The sequence below is a fragment of the Geotrypetes seraphini genome, chromosome 5 (genome assembly GCF_902459505.1).
Source record: "Geotrypetes seraphini chromosome 5, aGeoSer1.1, whole genome shotgun sequence".
NCBI lineage: Eukaryota > Metazoa > Chordata > Amphibia > Gymnophiona > Dermophiidae > Geotrypetes > Geotrypetes seraphini.
In genome coordinates, this window is record NC_047088.1 from 179,793,416 (window position 1) to 179,807,313 (window position 13,898).

General features: G+C 40.5%; 1 protein-coding gene across 3 annotated transcripts in view; it reads left to right on the forward strand.

Moving 5' to 3' along the window:
- TMEFF2 (transmembrane protein with EGF like and two follistatin like domains 2) overlaps nt 1-13,898 on the forward strand; it is a 512,432-nt gene that overhangs the window by 2,446 nt on the left and 496,088 nt on the right. For all 3 annotated transcript variants that reach the window (XM_033944051.1, XM_033944053.1, XM_033944052.1), the window contains exons 2-3: nt 179-288; nt 11,438-11,573. In XM_033944051.1, the coding sequence (XP_033799942.1) occupies nt 179-288; nt 11,438-11,573 (246 nt within the window). The remainder of the gene's footprint in view (nt 1-178; nt 289-11,437; nt 11,574-13,898) is intronic.

Here is a 13,898-nt window from a genome sequence, read left to right on the forward strand (position 1 = left end):
TAAAGGCAGGAAATCTAATGGTGGAATGCAAGGGGGGAGGGGGCTTGAATATATAGGACAGAAATAAGAATACAGATAGCTTAGAAATGCTTATTAAGATATTGCAATTGCAGTAAGGTGAATATATTAGATGTTGCCTTATTCAAAAGCTGAAGTGTTCTTTCTCTTTCAATTTGAGGTTATGATGACAGAGAAAATGATCTTTTTCTTTGTGACACCAACACTTGTAAATTTGATGGGGAGTGCTTAAGAATTGGAGACAGTGTGACATGTGTCTGTCAGTTTAAGGTAAGGATAATGATATCTTCTTCTTTAATTTCCTAATGGGGTTACTAAAGAGGGATTTTCCTTCACAGTCACCTGCTACGTTTATTCCCCCACTCCCATGCTGAACATTTAAAGGGGAATACCATTTGAAAAATCCCAGCAGAATAGTCAAATGTTGTCAAAAAGGTATCATTTATCTAGGAAAAGGCAGATACTGTGTTTATAAATGTGCCTGAAAGGTTCATGTGTGTGTGTGTGTGTGTGTGGGTGTGAAAGATTTCAAATGTGAGTGTGTGTGTGAGTGAAAGTGTCTGAAAGGTTTCAAGTGTGTGTGTGTGATACCTGTACAGTGCTCTTATCTATATTATGCAGCAACAGGGGTGTTTTTGAATATTTTGTTTCAGTGGTTAACACAGAGGCTTCTTATTCTATTAGTACAAGTAATAATGTTGCATGCATCTAGATAGCTTAAACCCCAGGGATAAATTCAATGTCATCTGTAAAAGGGACTGCTCTGAACTTGAAAGTTCACCTTTGGATAATCAGTTTATTCGTTCAACAAAAGGTATGGTGATCTACAAAACATCCAGTTTAATGCAATAGTTATTGAAAGGTATAACTATAAGCATAAAATGTAAATGTAATTGTTAACATAAAATTAAACTGGGTTTCCGTGCAGGTCTTGCATTATGAACTATGCCAAATATACACTTTCAGGAGAGCTATCTCAGTCATGTGAACTGTACTGATGGAGTTCATCCTATTTGTGTATTTAAATAGTTTAGGAAGGGGGTGGGTGAACTCAGTCCTCGAGGGCCACAACCCAGTCAGATTTTCCTAAATGAATATGTATGAGATCTATTTGCATGTACTGCTTCCATTGTATGCAAATAGATATCATGCATATTACTTGGGAAAATCCTGAAATTCTGACTAAGTTGCAGCCCTCAAGAACTGAGATTGCCCACCTCTGGTTTAGGATGTACAGTGGCAGTCAATAAAGAGCCTGAAACAGCAATCCCATTTATGACCATATTTTTGGTGTGTTCCCTTATGTAATTTTAAAGAGGTATCAATAACCTATATACATTCAATGCACAAAATACTGTATATAATGTAGCATTGAAACCTCATAGCATTCTCTTCAGTTATAATTGTTAAGAATACTGGACAAAATACCTCTTATCTTTCTTATTACTTAGCCAGACATGGTACAATGTTTGATTCACATAATTTAAGAAAATTGCAGTTGTCTGTCTTAATTGGTTAAGGCTGAAGCAAAATATAATCTTGCTAAACAAGCTATGATTGTCTAAAACAAGAAATGCAATTAGCCATATTTGTAAGATGAAACATACAGTAATAGCATAAATGAACTACTGTATATACTGTAGATGAACCTTGTGGTTGTACACATACAGTATTTGTAAAGACTACATAATTTCAGTGTAAGCTGCTTGCATGTCAGTATTGTATGACATTGAAGAGAGTTAAAAAATGGGATTGCAAACTACCTGGAGTCAAGACAATACAACTGGCTTGTTTTAAGAGTCACACGTGAGCTGAGGCAACTTAATTTGGGTCAGAAAACAGTTTTATTTATTTAACTAACCAAGTAAAATATTAGGCTCATAGGGCAAGATTCTATAAATGACTATGGGCTAGATTCACAAAACAAACCGATCGTGTACTGATCGGTTTGCGACCCCTTTGTGACCAAATTTCCCTCGGGCCCCATTCACTAACCTCTCCTGTGAACCGCTTCGAATCCGTGCATGCAAATGAGGAGAAACACATGCAAAGTAGACAGGGACGTGATTCACCAAACAAATTTTTGAAACTGTCTAGACTGGCCGGTCAACCGAAGAAGCGACTGCTGGAGACCACTCGCAAACGGCTTTCTGACTCTCCAGCTCCATTGAAGCCCTGCTCTCTGAACGCCCTGCTCTCTGCTGCCCCGAATCTCTCCTGCCTGCCGCCCGATGCTCTTCCCCGATGTCTCCTGCCTGCTCTGCCTCGAATCGCTTCCCTGCCTGCTCATCCCTGGATCTCTCCTGCCTGCTACCCCAAATCTCTCCTTCCCATTCCCCTCACTGCGAGCCTGTGGTTTTAACCCATGGGTTAAAACCACGGGCTCGCTGGCCTAAAAACTTTAAAAAAAAGTTGCGGCTCAGACGGGCATGCGCAGACCATTTACAGATGGTCTGAGCATGCGTGGGGATCACACATCAGTGATCCGTGCAGGCAGATGGGGGGCGTTCCTCCGATCGCCCCCATATGCATATTGCAGTTTGAAGAATCCGTCGGACCTGCCCGAATCGGGTACGGGTCGGTCCCGATTGAGCAGGTTTATGAATCTAGCTCTATGTTAGGCAGTGCTAGGTGCCTACATTGAGGATGCCTAACAATGTGTAACGAAAACCTGCACACAACTCAAATTGTGTTAATTAGCATAATTGGTATGGTAATTGACCACACCATTGAAGTTAATTGAAAAAATCAAAAAAAACCCCATCAATTAAAACATTTCATGTAGAACTCAGAGCGGCGCCTAGCAATGCCTAAGTCCAGGCACCTTTTTGATGCCTAACCACACCTACTTGAAGAGTAGGTGTGGTTAGGGGGCAGAGAATAGGCATGGCGCTAGCTGTCTGAGTTAGGCACCAGTAAATTAGACCAGGTTAAAACTGGCCTAATATACCGTCACCTACCTTTAGAATGTCTAGCGGTGCCTAAGCCCTCTTAGGCGCTGCTAGATGCGATTCTATAAGCAGCACCTAGCAGTTGATTGACAACCGCTTGGAATGGTGTCTACATCGTAGGCGCGCATAGACACCATTTGTAGAATCAAGTCCATACTACTATTACTGCTACAATTTATCATTTCTATAGCACTGCCAGATGTACACAGCACTTTACACGAAATACATAAGAGATGGCTGCTGCTCAACAAAGTTTATAATCTAATCCAGACAGACAAATAAGAGATTAGGGAATTATTTACTGTAGGAACGATTAAAACAGTTATAGGAACTGAGTAGGTGAATATGGGGGTCAAGAGTTAAAATCAGTCTCAAATAGGTGAGCTTTAGGCTAGATTTGAATAGGGCAGAATAGGGCAGTTTACTGACTCAGGAAGTCTATCCAGGCATATGGTGCAGCAAGATATAAGGGTTTGGAGTAGAGAATGACACGGGGACAAATTAGTCCCCCATCCCCGCAGGAACTCAATTGCACCCGTCCCCGTGAGTTTTGTCGCTGTCCCTCTCGCTGCCCCATTCCTGTAAGCTCTGCCTTAACCGCACAAGCCTTGAACACTTATGATTTTAAAGTGTTTGAGGTTTGTGCAGATGAGGATGGAGCTTGCAGGAATGGGGCAGGGATGAGACAGAAAAATGAGTTCCTGCAGGGATGGGGAAAAATTTGTCCCTTTGTCATCCTCTAGTTTGGAGTTGGCAGTGGAAGAGAAGGACCCAGGTAAGAATAACTTGCCAAGTGAACAGAGTTCCCAAGGAGGGGAGTAGGGAGAGATAAGGGAGGAGAGATAATGAGGAGTTGCAGAACAAATTCACTCGTAAGTCAAAAAGAGGAATTTGAGCTGTATATAGCAGTGTCCTGCAAACATTTTTACTCGGGGGCACAATAAACTCCGGGCCTTGGCTGGAAGGCACCCGGAAATGCGTGGACATTGACAGGATGACATCACGCGCATACATGACATCATCACATCGACATCTACGCATGCATGAAGGCCCTCCAGATGGGGCCCTGAGCCACCAATGGGGGGGGGGGGGTGCTGGAACAGGAGAGGCATGGGGCCTTGAACCACCAGTGTGTGTGGGGGAGTGCTGGAACAGGAGAGGCTCGGAGAAAAGGAGAGGCACCAGTAAGGAGAAGAGGTGTGGGTGCTGGCTGACTGCCTATAGGACATGCCTCTCGCCGTGAGAGGCACGTCCTGTAGGCAGTCAGCTGGTGCCTCTCCTCCTTGCCAGCATCTCTTAGCACACCCGGCACTTGGTGGTATTGCTATTGCAGCAGGGGAGATGACCCATTTCTCCTGCCCCGATGGTTGCGGTAGGGGGTGGGTAGGTTGCCGGGCCGCTGAATTGATCGCGCCATCCGCCATCAATTCAGCGGCCCCTTTTTCGGCACTTATACCTGTTTTGACTTGGTAACATCATTATAAAAGTTCATGTAAACCATTCTGAATTGACTCCCCCAGTCATTAGTAGTGGTATAGAAGCTTTCAATAAATGATAAACAATTAGGCCCGATTCTGTAACCAGCGTCCATGTTACAGATGCCGGTTAGAGAATCGGGTTAGAGTAGATGCGTCCGCTACACTTATCGCGGCAAGGGATAAGTATAGCGGCTGCCTGTCCGATCGCCGGCAGGAGAGTGCCCAACCCCTCCTGCCAGAAAGCCGCCCCTGCCCCCCAGAAAGTCTTGATCGCCAGCAGGAGGGTGCTCAACCCCTCCTGCCAGATCACCCCCCCAAAAAAACTCCCAATCACCGGCAGGAGCATGCCCAACCCTTTCTGCCGGAAAGCCGGACCCCCTTGCCATGATAAGTATAGCGGCCGCGTCTACTTACAATGCATTTTGCTGGCCTACATTTTAAGCGTCTCTTTCTCTACTAGGGAGTCGCGTAGGGCCGACTAGGTTCGCCTTCAATATAGGTGGCCTGCCTGGGGAGCATTTTTTAAAAAAACTTGCATCCCGATTGGCTGATTAGACAGCTGTAGGACACCCACAGCTGCCTAAAATTGGGACGGCACTTTGCAGAATCAGGGCCTTAGTGCTCATCCACAGCATATAGTAAAGAAGTCTCTGCATTAAATGCAAGGGACAAGCAGAGCATTCCTACATAGTAATCACATACCCTCAAATTCTATATAAGGCACCTAAAATATCGGCACTGATCATAACGGCGCTTAGTACAATTCTGTAAAAGATACCTGCTGTGTATAGAATCAAGCTTAATGGCAGTACACAGCATCACGTTTAAGTGCAACCATTTAGGCCAAGGAAAACCAGGCCTAAATACCTGCACCTAAGGCATATCCTATAACAGTAAGCCTAACGTTTAGGAATGCACATGATCTGCTCATACTCCACCCCTGGCCATGCCTCTTTTGAGATTCATACACTAGAAGTGATGCATACCACTTTATAGAATGCGCCTAAAAGGTGGTGCACGTGACTTCTAATTAGTGCCAATTAGAGTCAATTATTAGGTGTTACTTGCCAATTATCAGCACCAATTTGCTTGTTAAATAATTAAGTTGCACATACAAATCAGCTATGTGCATCAATTTGTGCATGCAACTTAGGAAGCCATATTTGGGCCATAGCCTTTATACGTTCCACACTTTAATTTTTAGCAAGCTTTAGGAAACAGGCTCAAGCATCTATTTGCACTTTTTTTGTGCATGTTAGTACTTCACCATCCAAGTAATCCAGCTACAAACCCAAGAAATTATTTTAAGTTGTGTTTACTCTTCATTCCTGCAAACATGGCTGCCACTAATAGTTGTATATCCTCCAGCAATAGCTGACCTTAAATCAACTGTTGTTTAAAGGGCACACAAAAATTCTCAATAGCAGAGGAACAATAAGTAAAACGAAATTCAAAAAATCCCAGTAATGTAAATCTTGACACACATTACTCCTTAAACATTATATGATGTCACAATTTATAAATGATGAATAAGCTTTTATCATAATGTTTATGGAGTAATGGTGTCAAGATTTACAGTTTCTGGTGGAACTCTTTATGTCACATTATAAAATGGAAAGGACAATAGCCACACAGCAGGTGAATTTTAGAAAATTTCAGGAGATTTGGGAGCCATTAATAAAATATTGTAATGATTGAATATTATTTTTCCCCTTAAAAATTCACATCCAGGATGGGGGAGGGGGGAAAGGTTTTTTGATTTGAACATTACATAAGGTATATAGGAATGGGGTTTATGGTAGGTTTTCTTGAATTTAAAGAATGTTATTGATTAGGGGGGGTTAAATTATGATATGGATTTTAACAGAATATTAAGTGTTGTATTTGAGTTTAAAATGTTATAAATGCTGTAACACTTATTGTAAAGTTTTTAAAAATGAATAAAGAATTGGAAAAAAAAGATTTACGTTGCTGAGATTTTTTTTTTTTTTTAACTTACTGTACATCAACAAGACACAACACTAATGGTGCAATTAATATCCCTCTCTATCATAGAAAAACAGTGTGAAGTCATTGGCTTTGAAATTCTTTAGACTGAGATTCTTAAATCCCTCATCCCCATCCTGTGAAGATAGTCATATTATCTACGAGGGGCATTAATAATTTATCTACCTCAGTATGAAAGAAAGTAGCAAGCATGTTGTGACATGTCTCAAGGTTAGTCATGCACAGTTGCGGCTCAGTACAAGTCTATTCCAAGAGACAGGATGTCAGGAGAGTCCTCGTGTGAACCAAATAAAAAACTGCAAGATTTTGAGTACCGTTAAGTGATAACATTTCTCACAAAAGAAAGGAAAAAGCTAAAGGAGATCCATGAACACATGACTGCAGTTTATGGTGAGTCTGCCCCATCATACAAAGTAAAATTTTGGAGCAACCAGTTTAAGTGGAATAGAGAGTCCATTGAAGATGATCCTCACACTGAAAGGCCTCTGGAAGCAACTTCCACAGAAATGTGCAAGAAGATTGAAGACTTTATTTTGTCAGACAGATGAATTAAGGTTTTCCAAATAGCTGAAGAAATGGGCATCTCGGCAGGTATAGTTTAGAAAATAATTCATGAAAAGTTGGGCATATCCAAGGTTAGTGCAAGATGGGTTCTAAGAATGATGACACCATGTTAGAAGCATTTGAGCCATCTTGTAATTACTACTTTTTATTTGTAAAGTCACACAAGACCACAAGCATTTCAATCACTAAATCAGCAATTCATTACTTAGAGGTCCAGAGGGTTATCAGATTGCCCCCCAAGCAGCATAGCTTAAGAGGGTTGCCTCCTCATATCACCCGAGGGCACCTCTGCAAATATTGTAGTTGCGTTTTTCTGTTTATTTTTATATTATTATTATTCATTCACTATTTCATTCACTTTCAGTTCAATACTGCTTCATTTATGTACTTAAATGTACTTAGCTTTCAGCCATTGTAAAAGATCCCTTCAGCTGCCAATGCATTTTAGTCTCTTTTTCAAGGCGAGTGGGGAAGCTATTTGATCAGTTTACACATTATCCTGCCGTCGGCTTTCAGGAAAAAAAATTATTAGCGCAGAGTATTCAGGGCCCACATACACATCTCACTACAGCTGCCTTATAGGTCATGATGAGCCACCCAAAACACCCCCAGAGTCTACTAGACCCATCTATCTACCACCCCAATAGCCCATATGGCCGCAGGAGCCACTTATATGGCAGTACAAAAGGGTTTTGGGGGGTTTTGGAGGGTGGGCATTTTTCACCATTAATGCAGTGATTAGAGTGGCTTATGGGCCTGAGTCCTCCTCTCCATGGTTCACTAACCCACCCAAAGGCCACATAAGCCACCTCTGTGCAACTGTACTAGGCTTTCCTATGCCAGGTGCTGATATTCTGGAGGCAGATATGTAATAGGCCTCACCACAAACATCATTTATAACCTAGACCATCATAACTCGGTCATTCTTTTTTCCCTTGACCTCTCAGCAGCATTCGACACCATTGATCACTCTTTGCTCTTAGACAGATTACAAAATATAGGCGTTCGTGATTTATCATTACAGTGATTTACTTCTTTTCTATCCAACCGATTTTCTACGGTATATTTTAATAAAGTAAGCTCTAAAGCATTCTCACATAACTATGGAATCCCCCAGGGTTCCATACTATCTCCGTTGCTGTTTAACATCTTTCTTTCACCCCTACTCAGTCTAAGTCAATCTATAGGTTTCACTATTTACGCTTACGCTGATGATATTCAACTGACCCACCCATTCAATCCCGAAAATTCCAATGAAATATTTCTAATTAATCAAAAACTAGAAAAAAATAAAAAATTGGCTTTCACAAAACAAACTAGCATTAAACATCACTAAAACTAAGGCTTTATTCTTTCCAATGAAGCAGGGACTAAAACTATCGGCTCCTTTCCTGATAGACAACATACCAATTGAGTTAGTATCATCATTAAAATTATTAGGAGTCACCATTGACGACAAATTCTCGTATCATGAGCACATCAGTAATGTGGTAAAATGTTGCTTTTATCGTTTGCGCTTAATTCGCTCTATGTCTAAATTCCTAGAACCGAAATCATTGAACATTTTAATACACTCCCTAGTCATATCCAAATTAGATTACTGTAATTCACTTCTGTTAAACATCACTCAAAAAGAAAAAAAACGTTTGCAAATAATTCAAAATACTGCAATTAAAATCATCCATAATGGTAAAAAATACGATCATGTAACACCTTTTTTAATAGACTCACATTGGCTTCCTATTAACCAACGAATAACCTACAAAATTTTACTTCTAACATTTAAAACACTATCCAATAATGAACCACAATTCATAGACCGATTTCTTATTCCATATAACTCGACTCGCTCCTTACGATCCACAACACAAGGGCTGCTTACGGTTCCTTCTTTGAAGATCATCGGAACCAGACGTCATGACATATTTTCAGTTATGGCCCCTCTTACCTGGAATACTCTCCCCTTATATATTAGAGAAGTTAAAGATCTGAATTTATTTAAAACCAACCTAAAAACTTTTCTTTTCAAAGCTTCTTTTAATGTTTAAAACATATTCTTTTTTTAAACCAGTTCAAGTTGATCTTAAAGTATTTCATCTTAAAATTATTTTTATTTTTTTTAAACAATTTTTTAAACCCCAATCCTAATGTTTTCTCCTCTACTTGGTTTTCGCTTTCTTTTCTCCTAAGAAACAACAATTTTGTAACTTTTACCCACCTTTATTCCTTCCTCATGTACCCCAGTTCGTCTGTACTGTCTGTTAGTGACCTCTTATCCCCCTTCTTAAGGTTGTATATAACATATTTTTAATTGTTACTCGCTTAGTATGCAATAAGCGATTTATCAAATTTAATAAAACTTGAAACTTGAAAACTAATCCCACCCTCGACACTCCTCCTGACACGCCCCTTTTAGCTCTGGTCGTTCAGCAGCACTGTGAAGGCCTAGGTCATTTTTAAATACGTCTAAAACCTGGTTCAATTATCGTCCAAGTACCGATTTGGGCTGGTTTTTAGACGTTTTTCTGTTTCGATTATGAGCCCCTGAGTTTTTAAAAGTTTAAAAAACATATCTCTCGATCTGCACAATCTCAACTGTCCTGACAATTTGTTCCATAAGTTCATACCTGCAACAGAGAACATCGAATCCCCGACTCATGCATGAATTATGTTTTTCTTTTCAGTAGATAATCTCATAGTATTTTCAGATAGTAATGTCTTTCTTGGACAGTATGGGGCAAATTTTGTAAATGGTATCCCGATTGTAGGCGTTAGAAGGCATCCTACCACTGTCTAACCAGTCAATCGGGATGCGTGTTTAAAAAAAAAAATAATCCCTAGGCAGGCTGCCTACATTGTGGGTGTCTTCGCGAGCTGCCTAAGCTCACCCAAGGCTAGGTGTGGGCTTGGTTTCACCTGCAAGTGGTCTTGGGCGAGCTTAGGCGGCCCTAGGCATCTCCCTAAGGCTGCGATAAGTGCCTGAAATGTAGGTGTTTTATTCCCTTCACCTTATTAATATTTTACTAGTGTTATAGTAATGGTAAAGCACTCTATCTGCTGATTAAAATTGGGAAGAGTTATTTTTGTTTTATAAACTCCTTGAATGCACCGTGTTTTATTAAAATAAAGAACCCTTGTGTAAGCATTAAGAAACTTATCCCTTCTTTTACAAAGGTGCACTAAGCTTTTTAGTGCGTGCTAAATAGGGCGCGCTAAACGCTAATGCGTTCATGTTATCCTATGGATGCATTAGCGGTTAGCGCACACATTGATTTAGCGTGTGCTAAATCCGTGCTAAAACGCTTTAGAGCGCCTTTGTAAAAGAGGGCGTTAGATTTATTCACAGGTGTCATACATCATTTTTAGAGTGTGATTTAAACATATTGATACTTTCAGGCGCTTTAATGTTCATCATGTTTCTTATGTAAAGGAGAAAAAAAAAAGAATATCAGTTTTCTGCTCTGGAATAAGATTGGCCTGACACATTGTAATGTTGATGAATGTATCAGCCGGGCTGTTGGGTTTACATTGCTTAATCTATTCATTAGAATGTTGGTCGTAGTGTAAGGACATGGCTTATTTGCTATAATGACGGGGGGTAACGTATTTTGCCATGAATCATTGAACTGAAGGACTACTGTTCATGGCAATGGAATTTCTGTCCTAGCAACCAATATTGCATAGTATACATAGTTAATAGCCCACGTCTGTATGATGTGGAGACTGTACATGCCAGCAAATCAATTTTATTTTGATCTGGGCAACAAGCGGGCCTCATATTTGTAAGATGTGCAAACGTTCAGTTTTTGTAACTGCTCTTTGCATTGCACAAGGCTTTTTTGTGATGTTATCCAGTTGGGAAGGTTTTTTTATTCCGATGAGGTAACTCACGCTGGTTTGAAAATTCCCACATGTTTCTCGATTAAGACTGGTGTGGAAGGGGTTCTGATGCTTTTTTCTCCCCTCTGAATTTTTATACATCTTTAAGTGCGTGCACTGTCAGAGACGATTGCAATGTTTTGTCATATGATACTCTAGGTCAGGGGCGTCCAACCTTTTGGCTACCCTGGGCCGCATTGGCTGAAAAAAAATTTTCTGGGGCCGCAAAAACGCTGCAGCAAGACAGAGGAGGGAGCCGGCAAGACGGTAAACACCCAGGGGCAGCAGAGGAAAACACTGCATCGCCCTCGACCGGGGCCCCACAAAATACTTCGTGGGACCGCATGCGGCCCTTGGGCCGCAGGTTAGACACCCCTGCTTTAATACAGCTGTCTAAGGAGTGTGTTACTTGATATAAGGGAGTTGTACATTTAGATTGATTTACATCCTTATGAGCTTTGGTAAGTTTGGTGCTGTTTGGTAAGCTTATCTTTTATTTTGTATTAATCGCATCTATTTTCTTCTTTTTATTATTACTAGTGTAACAAAAACAATGACTATGTATCGATTTGTGGTTCCAATGGTGTTACCTATCGAAACGAGTGCTATTTGAGAGAAGCTGCCTGTAAACAACAAAGTGAAGTCCTTCCAGTTTCAGAAGGATCATGTGCAACCGGTATGTGTTATTCTGATTACACTATTGAGTCTGTTTCTTAAAAAAAACAAACTGAAAACAACCTGAGACTAGAGAAAATGTTTTATAATTGTGTTAATTTTATATTAAAAAATGTTTTAAAAATATTCTTGGTACATCATGCATAAATGACCAATGTAAATGACCAATATTAATGACCAATGTCACAAAGGAGGATTTATCTGATGAACCCTTAATTGTTTTCAGCGGTGACAGGTCAAAAGCGCGCGCTGACAAAGGCGCGCTGAGACAACTGAGCGCAAGGAGGAAGCCCGCGCCGAAGAAAAACAGTGTTTTAAGGGGCTCCGACGGGGGATGTTGGTGGGGAAACCCCCCCCCCCACTTTACTGAAAACAGATCGTGCCGGCATTGTGGGAGGTTTGGGGGGTTGTAACCCCCCTCATTATATTGGAAACTTAACTTTTTCCCTGTTTTTTTAGGGAAAAAGTGAAGTTTTCAGTATAATGTGGGGGATTACAACCCCCCAAACCCCCCACAATGCCGGCGCAATATGTATTCAGTAAAGTAGGGGGGTTCCCCCCCCCGTCAGAGCCCTTTAAAACACTGTTTTTCTTCGGCGCGGGCTTCCTCCTTGCGCTCAGTTGTCTCGGCGCGCCTTTGTCGGCACGCGCTTTTGACCTGTAACCGCTGAAAACAATTAAAGGTTCATCAGATAAATCCTCCTTTGTGACATTGGTCATTAACACGTGAACTAAGTTATATTATGCTAAATTCTTTGTTGATAGGCATAACAAGGCGTAATATAAAACAGTTACATATACAGTGGTGCCTCGCATAAAGAACGCCTCGCACAGCAAACGCTGCACACAACGAACTTCATTTCATGATTCATACAACGAACTTCGTTTCACACAACGAAGTCGCCCGAGCTTCCACGATCGCTGCCGATGTATTGCATCCTTCCGCGCAGGCACTGCAGGCAGTCGTTAGTCACTGCGCTTAACGCGTTTCACATAATGAACTTTTCGCATAACAAACTTGCTCCTGGAACGAATTAAGTTCGTTGTGTGAGGCACCACTGTATTGCAAAATGTTGCTGTTAAGGTGATTACTGGGAAAAGAGTGTGTGATCATGTTATTCCTATACTTATTTGGAATCACTGGTTGCCAGTGTATTTTCAAATTCATTTCAAAATAATTTTGTTCGTTTTTAAAATTCTGCAGCTCTGGCGAAGCTTTCAAAGCTTTATAGACCTACTGAAGCCTTAAGATCTGGTGAGGCAAATTTGTTGGTAGTACCAGGGATACAAGAAGCGAGATTGGAAGCAACTAGGAAAGTGGCTTTCTTCTATGTAGGCCTAAAATTGTGGAATGCCCTTCTTCTGGCAATTAAGCAAGAAATGTCTGACAGGTTTAAAAATTTTTTTGAAAGCTTGTCTATTTCAAAAGGCATTTAATTGTGTAATCGAGGCTTGAAATCTAGGAGGTTATAAGGCTTTATAGTGATTTATTGCAATGACTGTTAGGGGGTTTGCTTTTTGGGCTATAGGAGTGGTTTATGGGTCTTGTCTTTCCTTTAATTTAATGGAGTTCCTTTCTTAATTCTTTTCATTTTTATTGTAAACCACATCAATTTATTATTTATTGTAACTTTGCGGTATATCAAATAAAGGCATCTGTACCTGTACCTCTCTGTTTGGTGGGAGTCCAGGCCTTTCACAGGATGTACTGATCCAACAATCTGGAGTGAGAGGTGAGGTGGGGAGCTATAATCGAGTTGATTTTTTTTTTGGGGGGGGAGTAAGTTAGAACAAACTGTTTTGCTTGATATTATCACCTGTTGTTCAGTCTTAGCGTGTTTTGTGATAAAAGATTTAAATATCTATCTATAAAACCTCACGTTTACAAAATTCAAAAACATGTAGAGAATTTAAAAAGAAGATAAATCCTCTTTTGGTCTGAGGTGAATAAAAAACATGTACCAATTAATTCTGCATTCAAATACGTGGAGTTTAGGATTTTATTCAGACAGATTAAAATATACATTAAAAGAAGTATGCTGTCTAGGTGGACCTTTTACTGAAATGCAGTAGTGTTACAGTTACTATGTGATAATTGCCCATGCAGTTATCATATAAAATATGTATTTGGTGCATGCTAACTACATTGCAAATAATGTGGATGCACTTAACATTATCTGTCGAGCTGTCAGATGTTTTGCATTGCCTGCTACAATAACAGGGCTGGATTCTATAAATAGTGCCGACATCAGTGACTGCCTAAAAAATGGCTGCCAATCGTGTGTCAATCACACAATTGTGCTGTTTACAGAATCACAGCTACCTC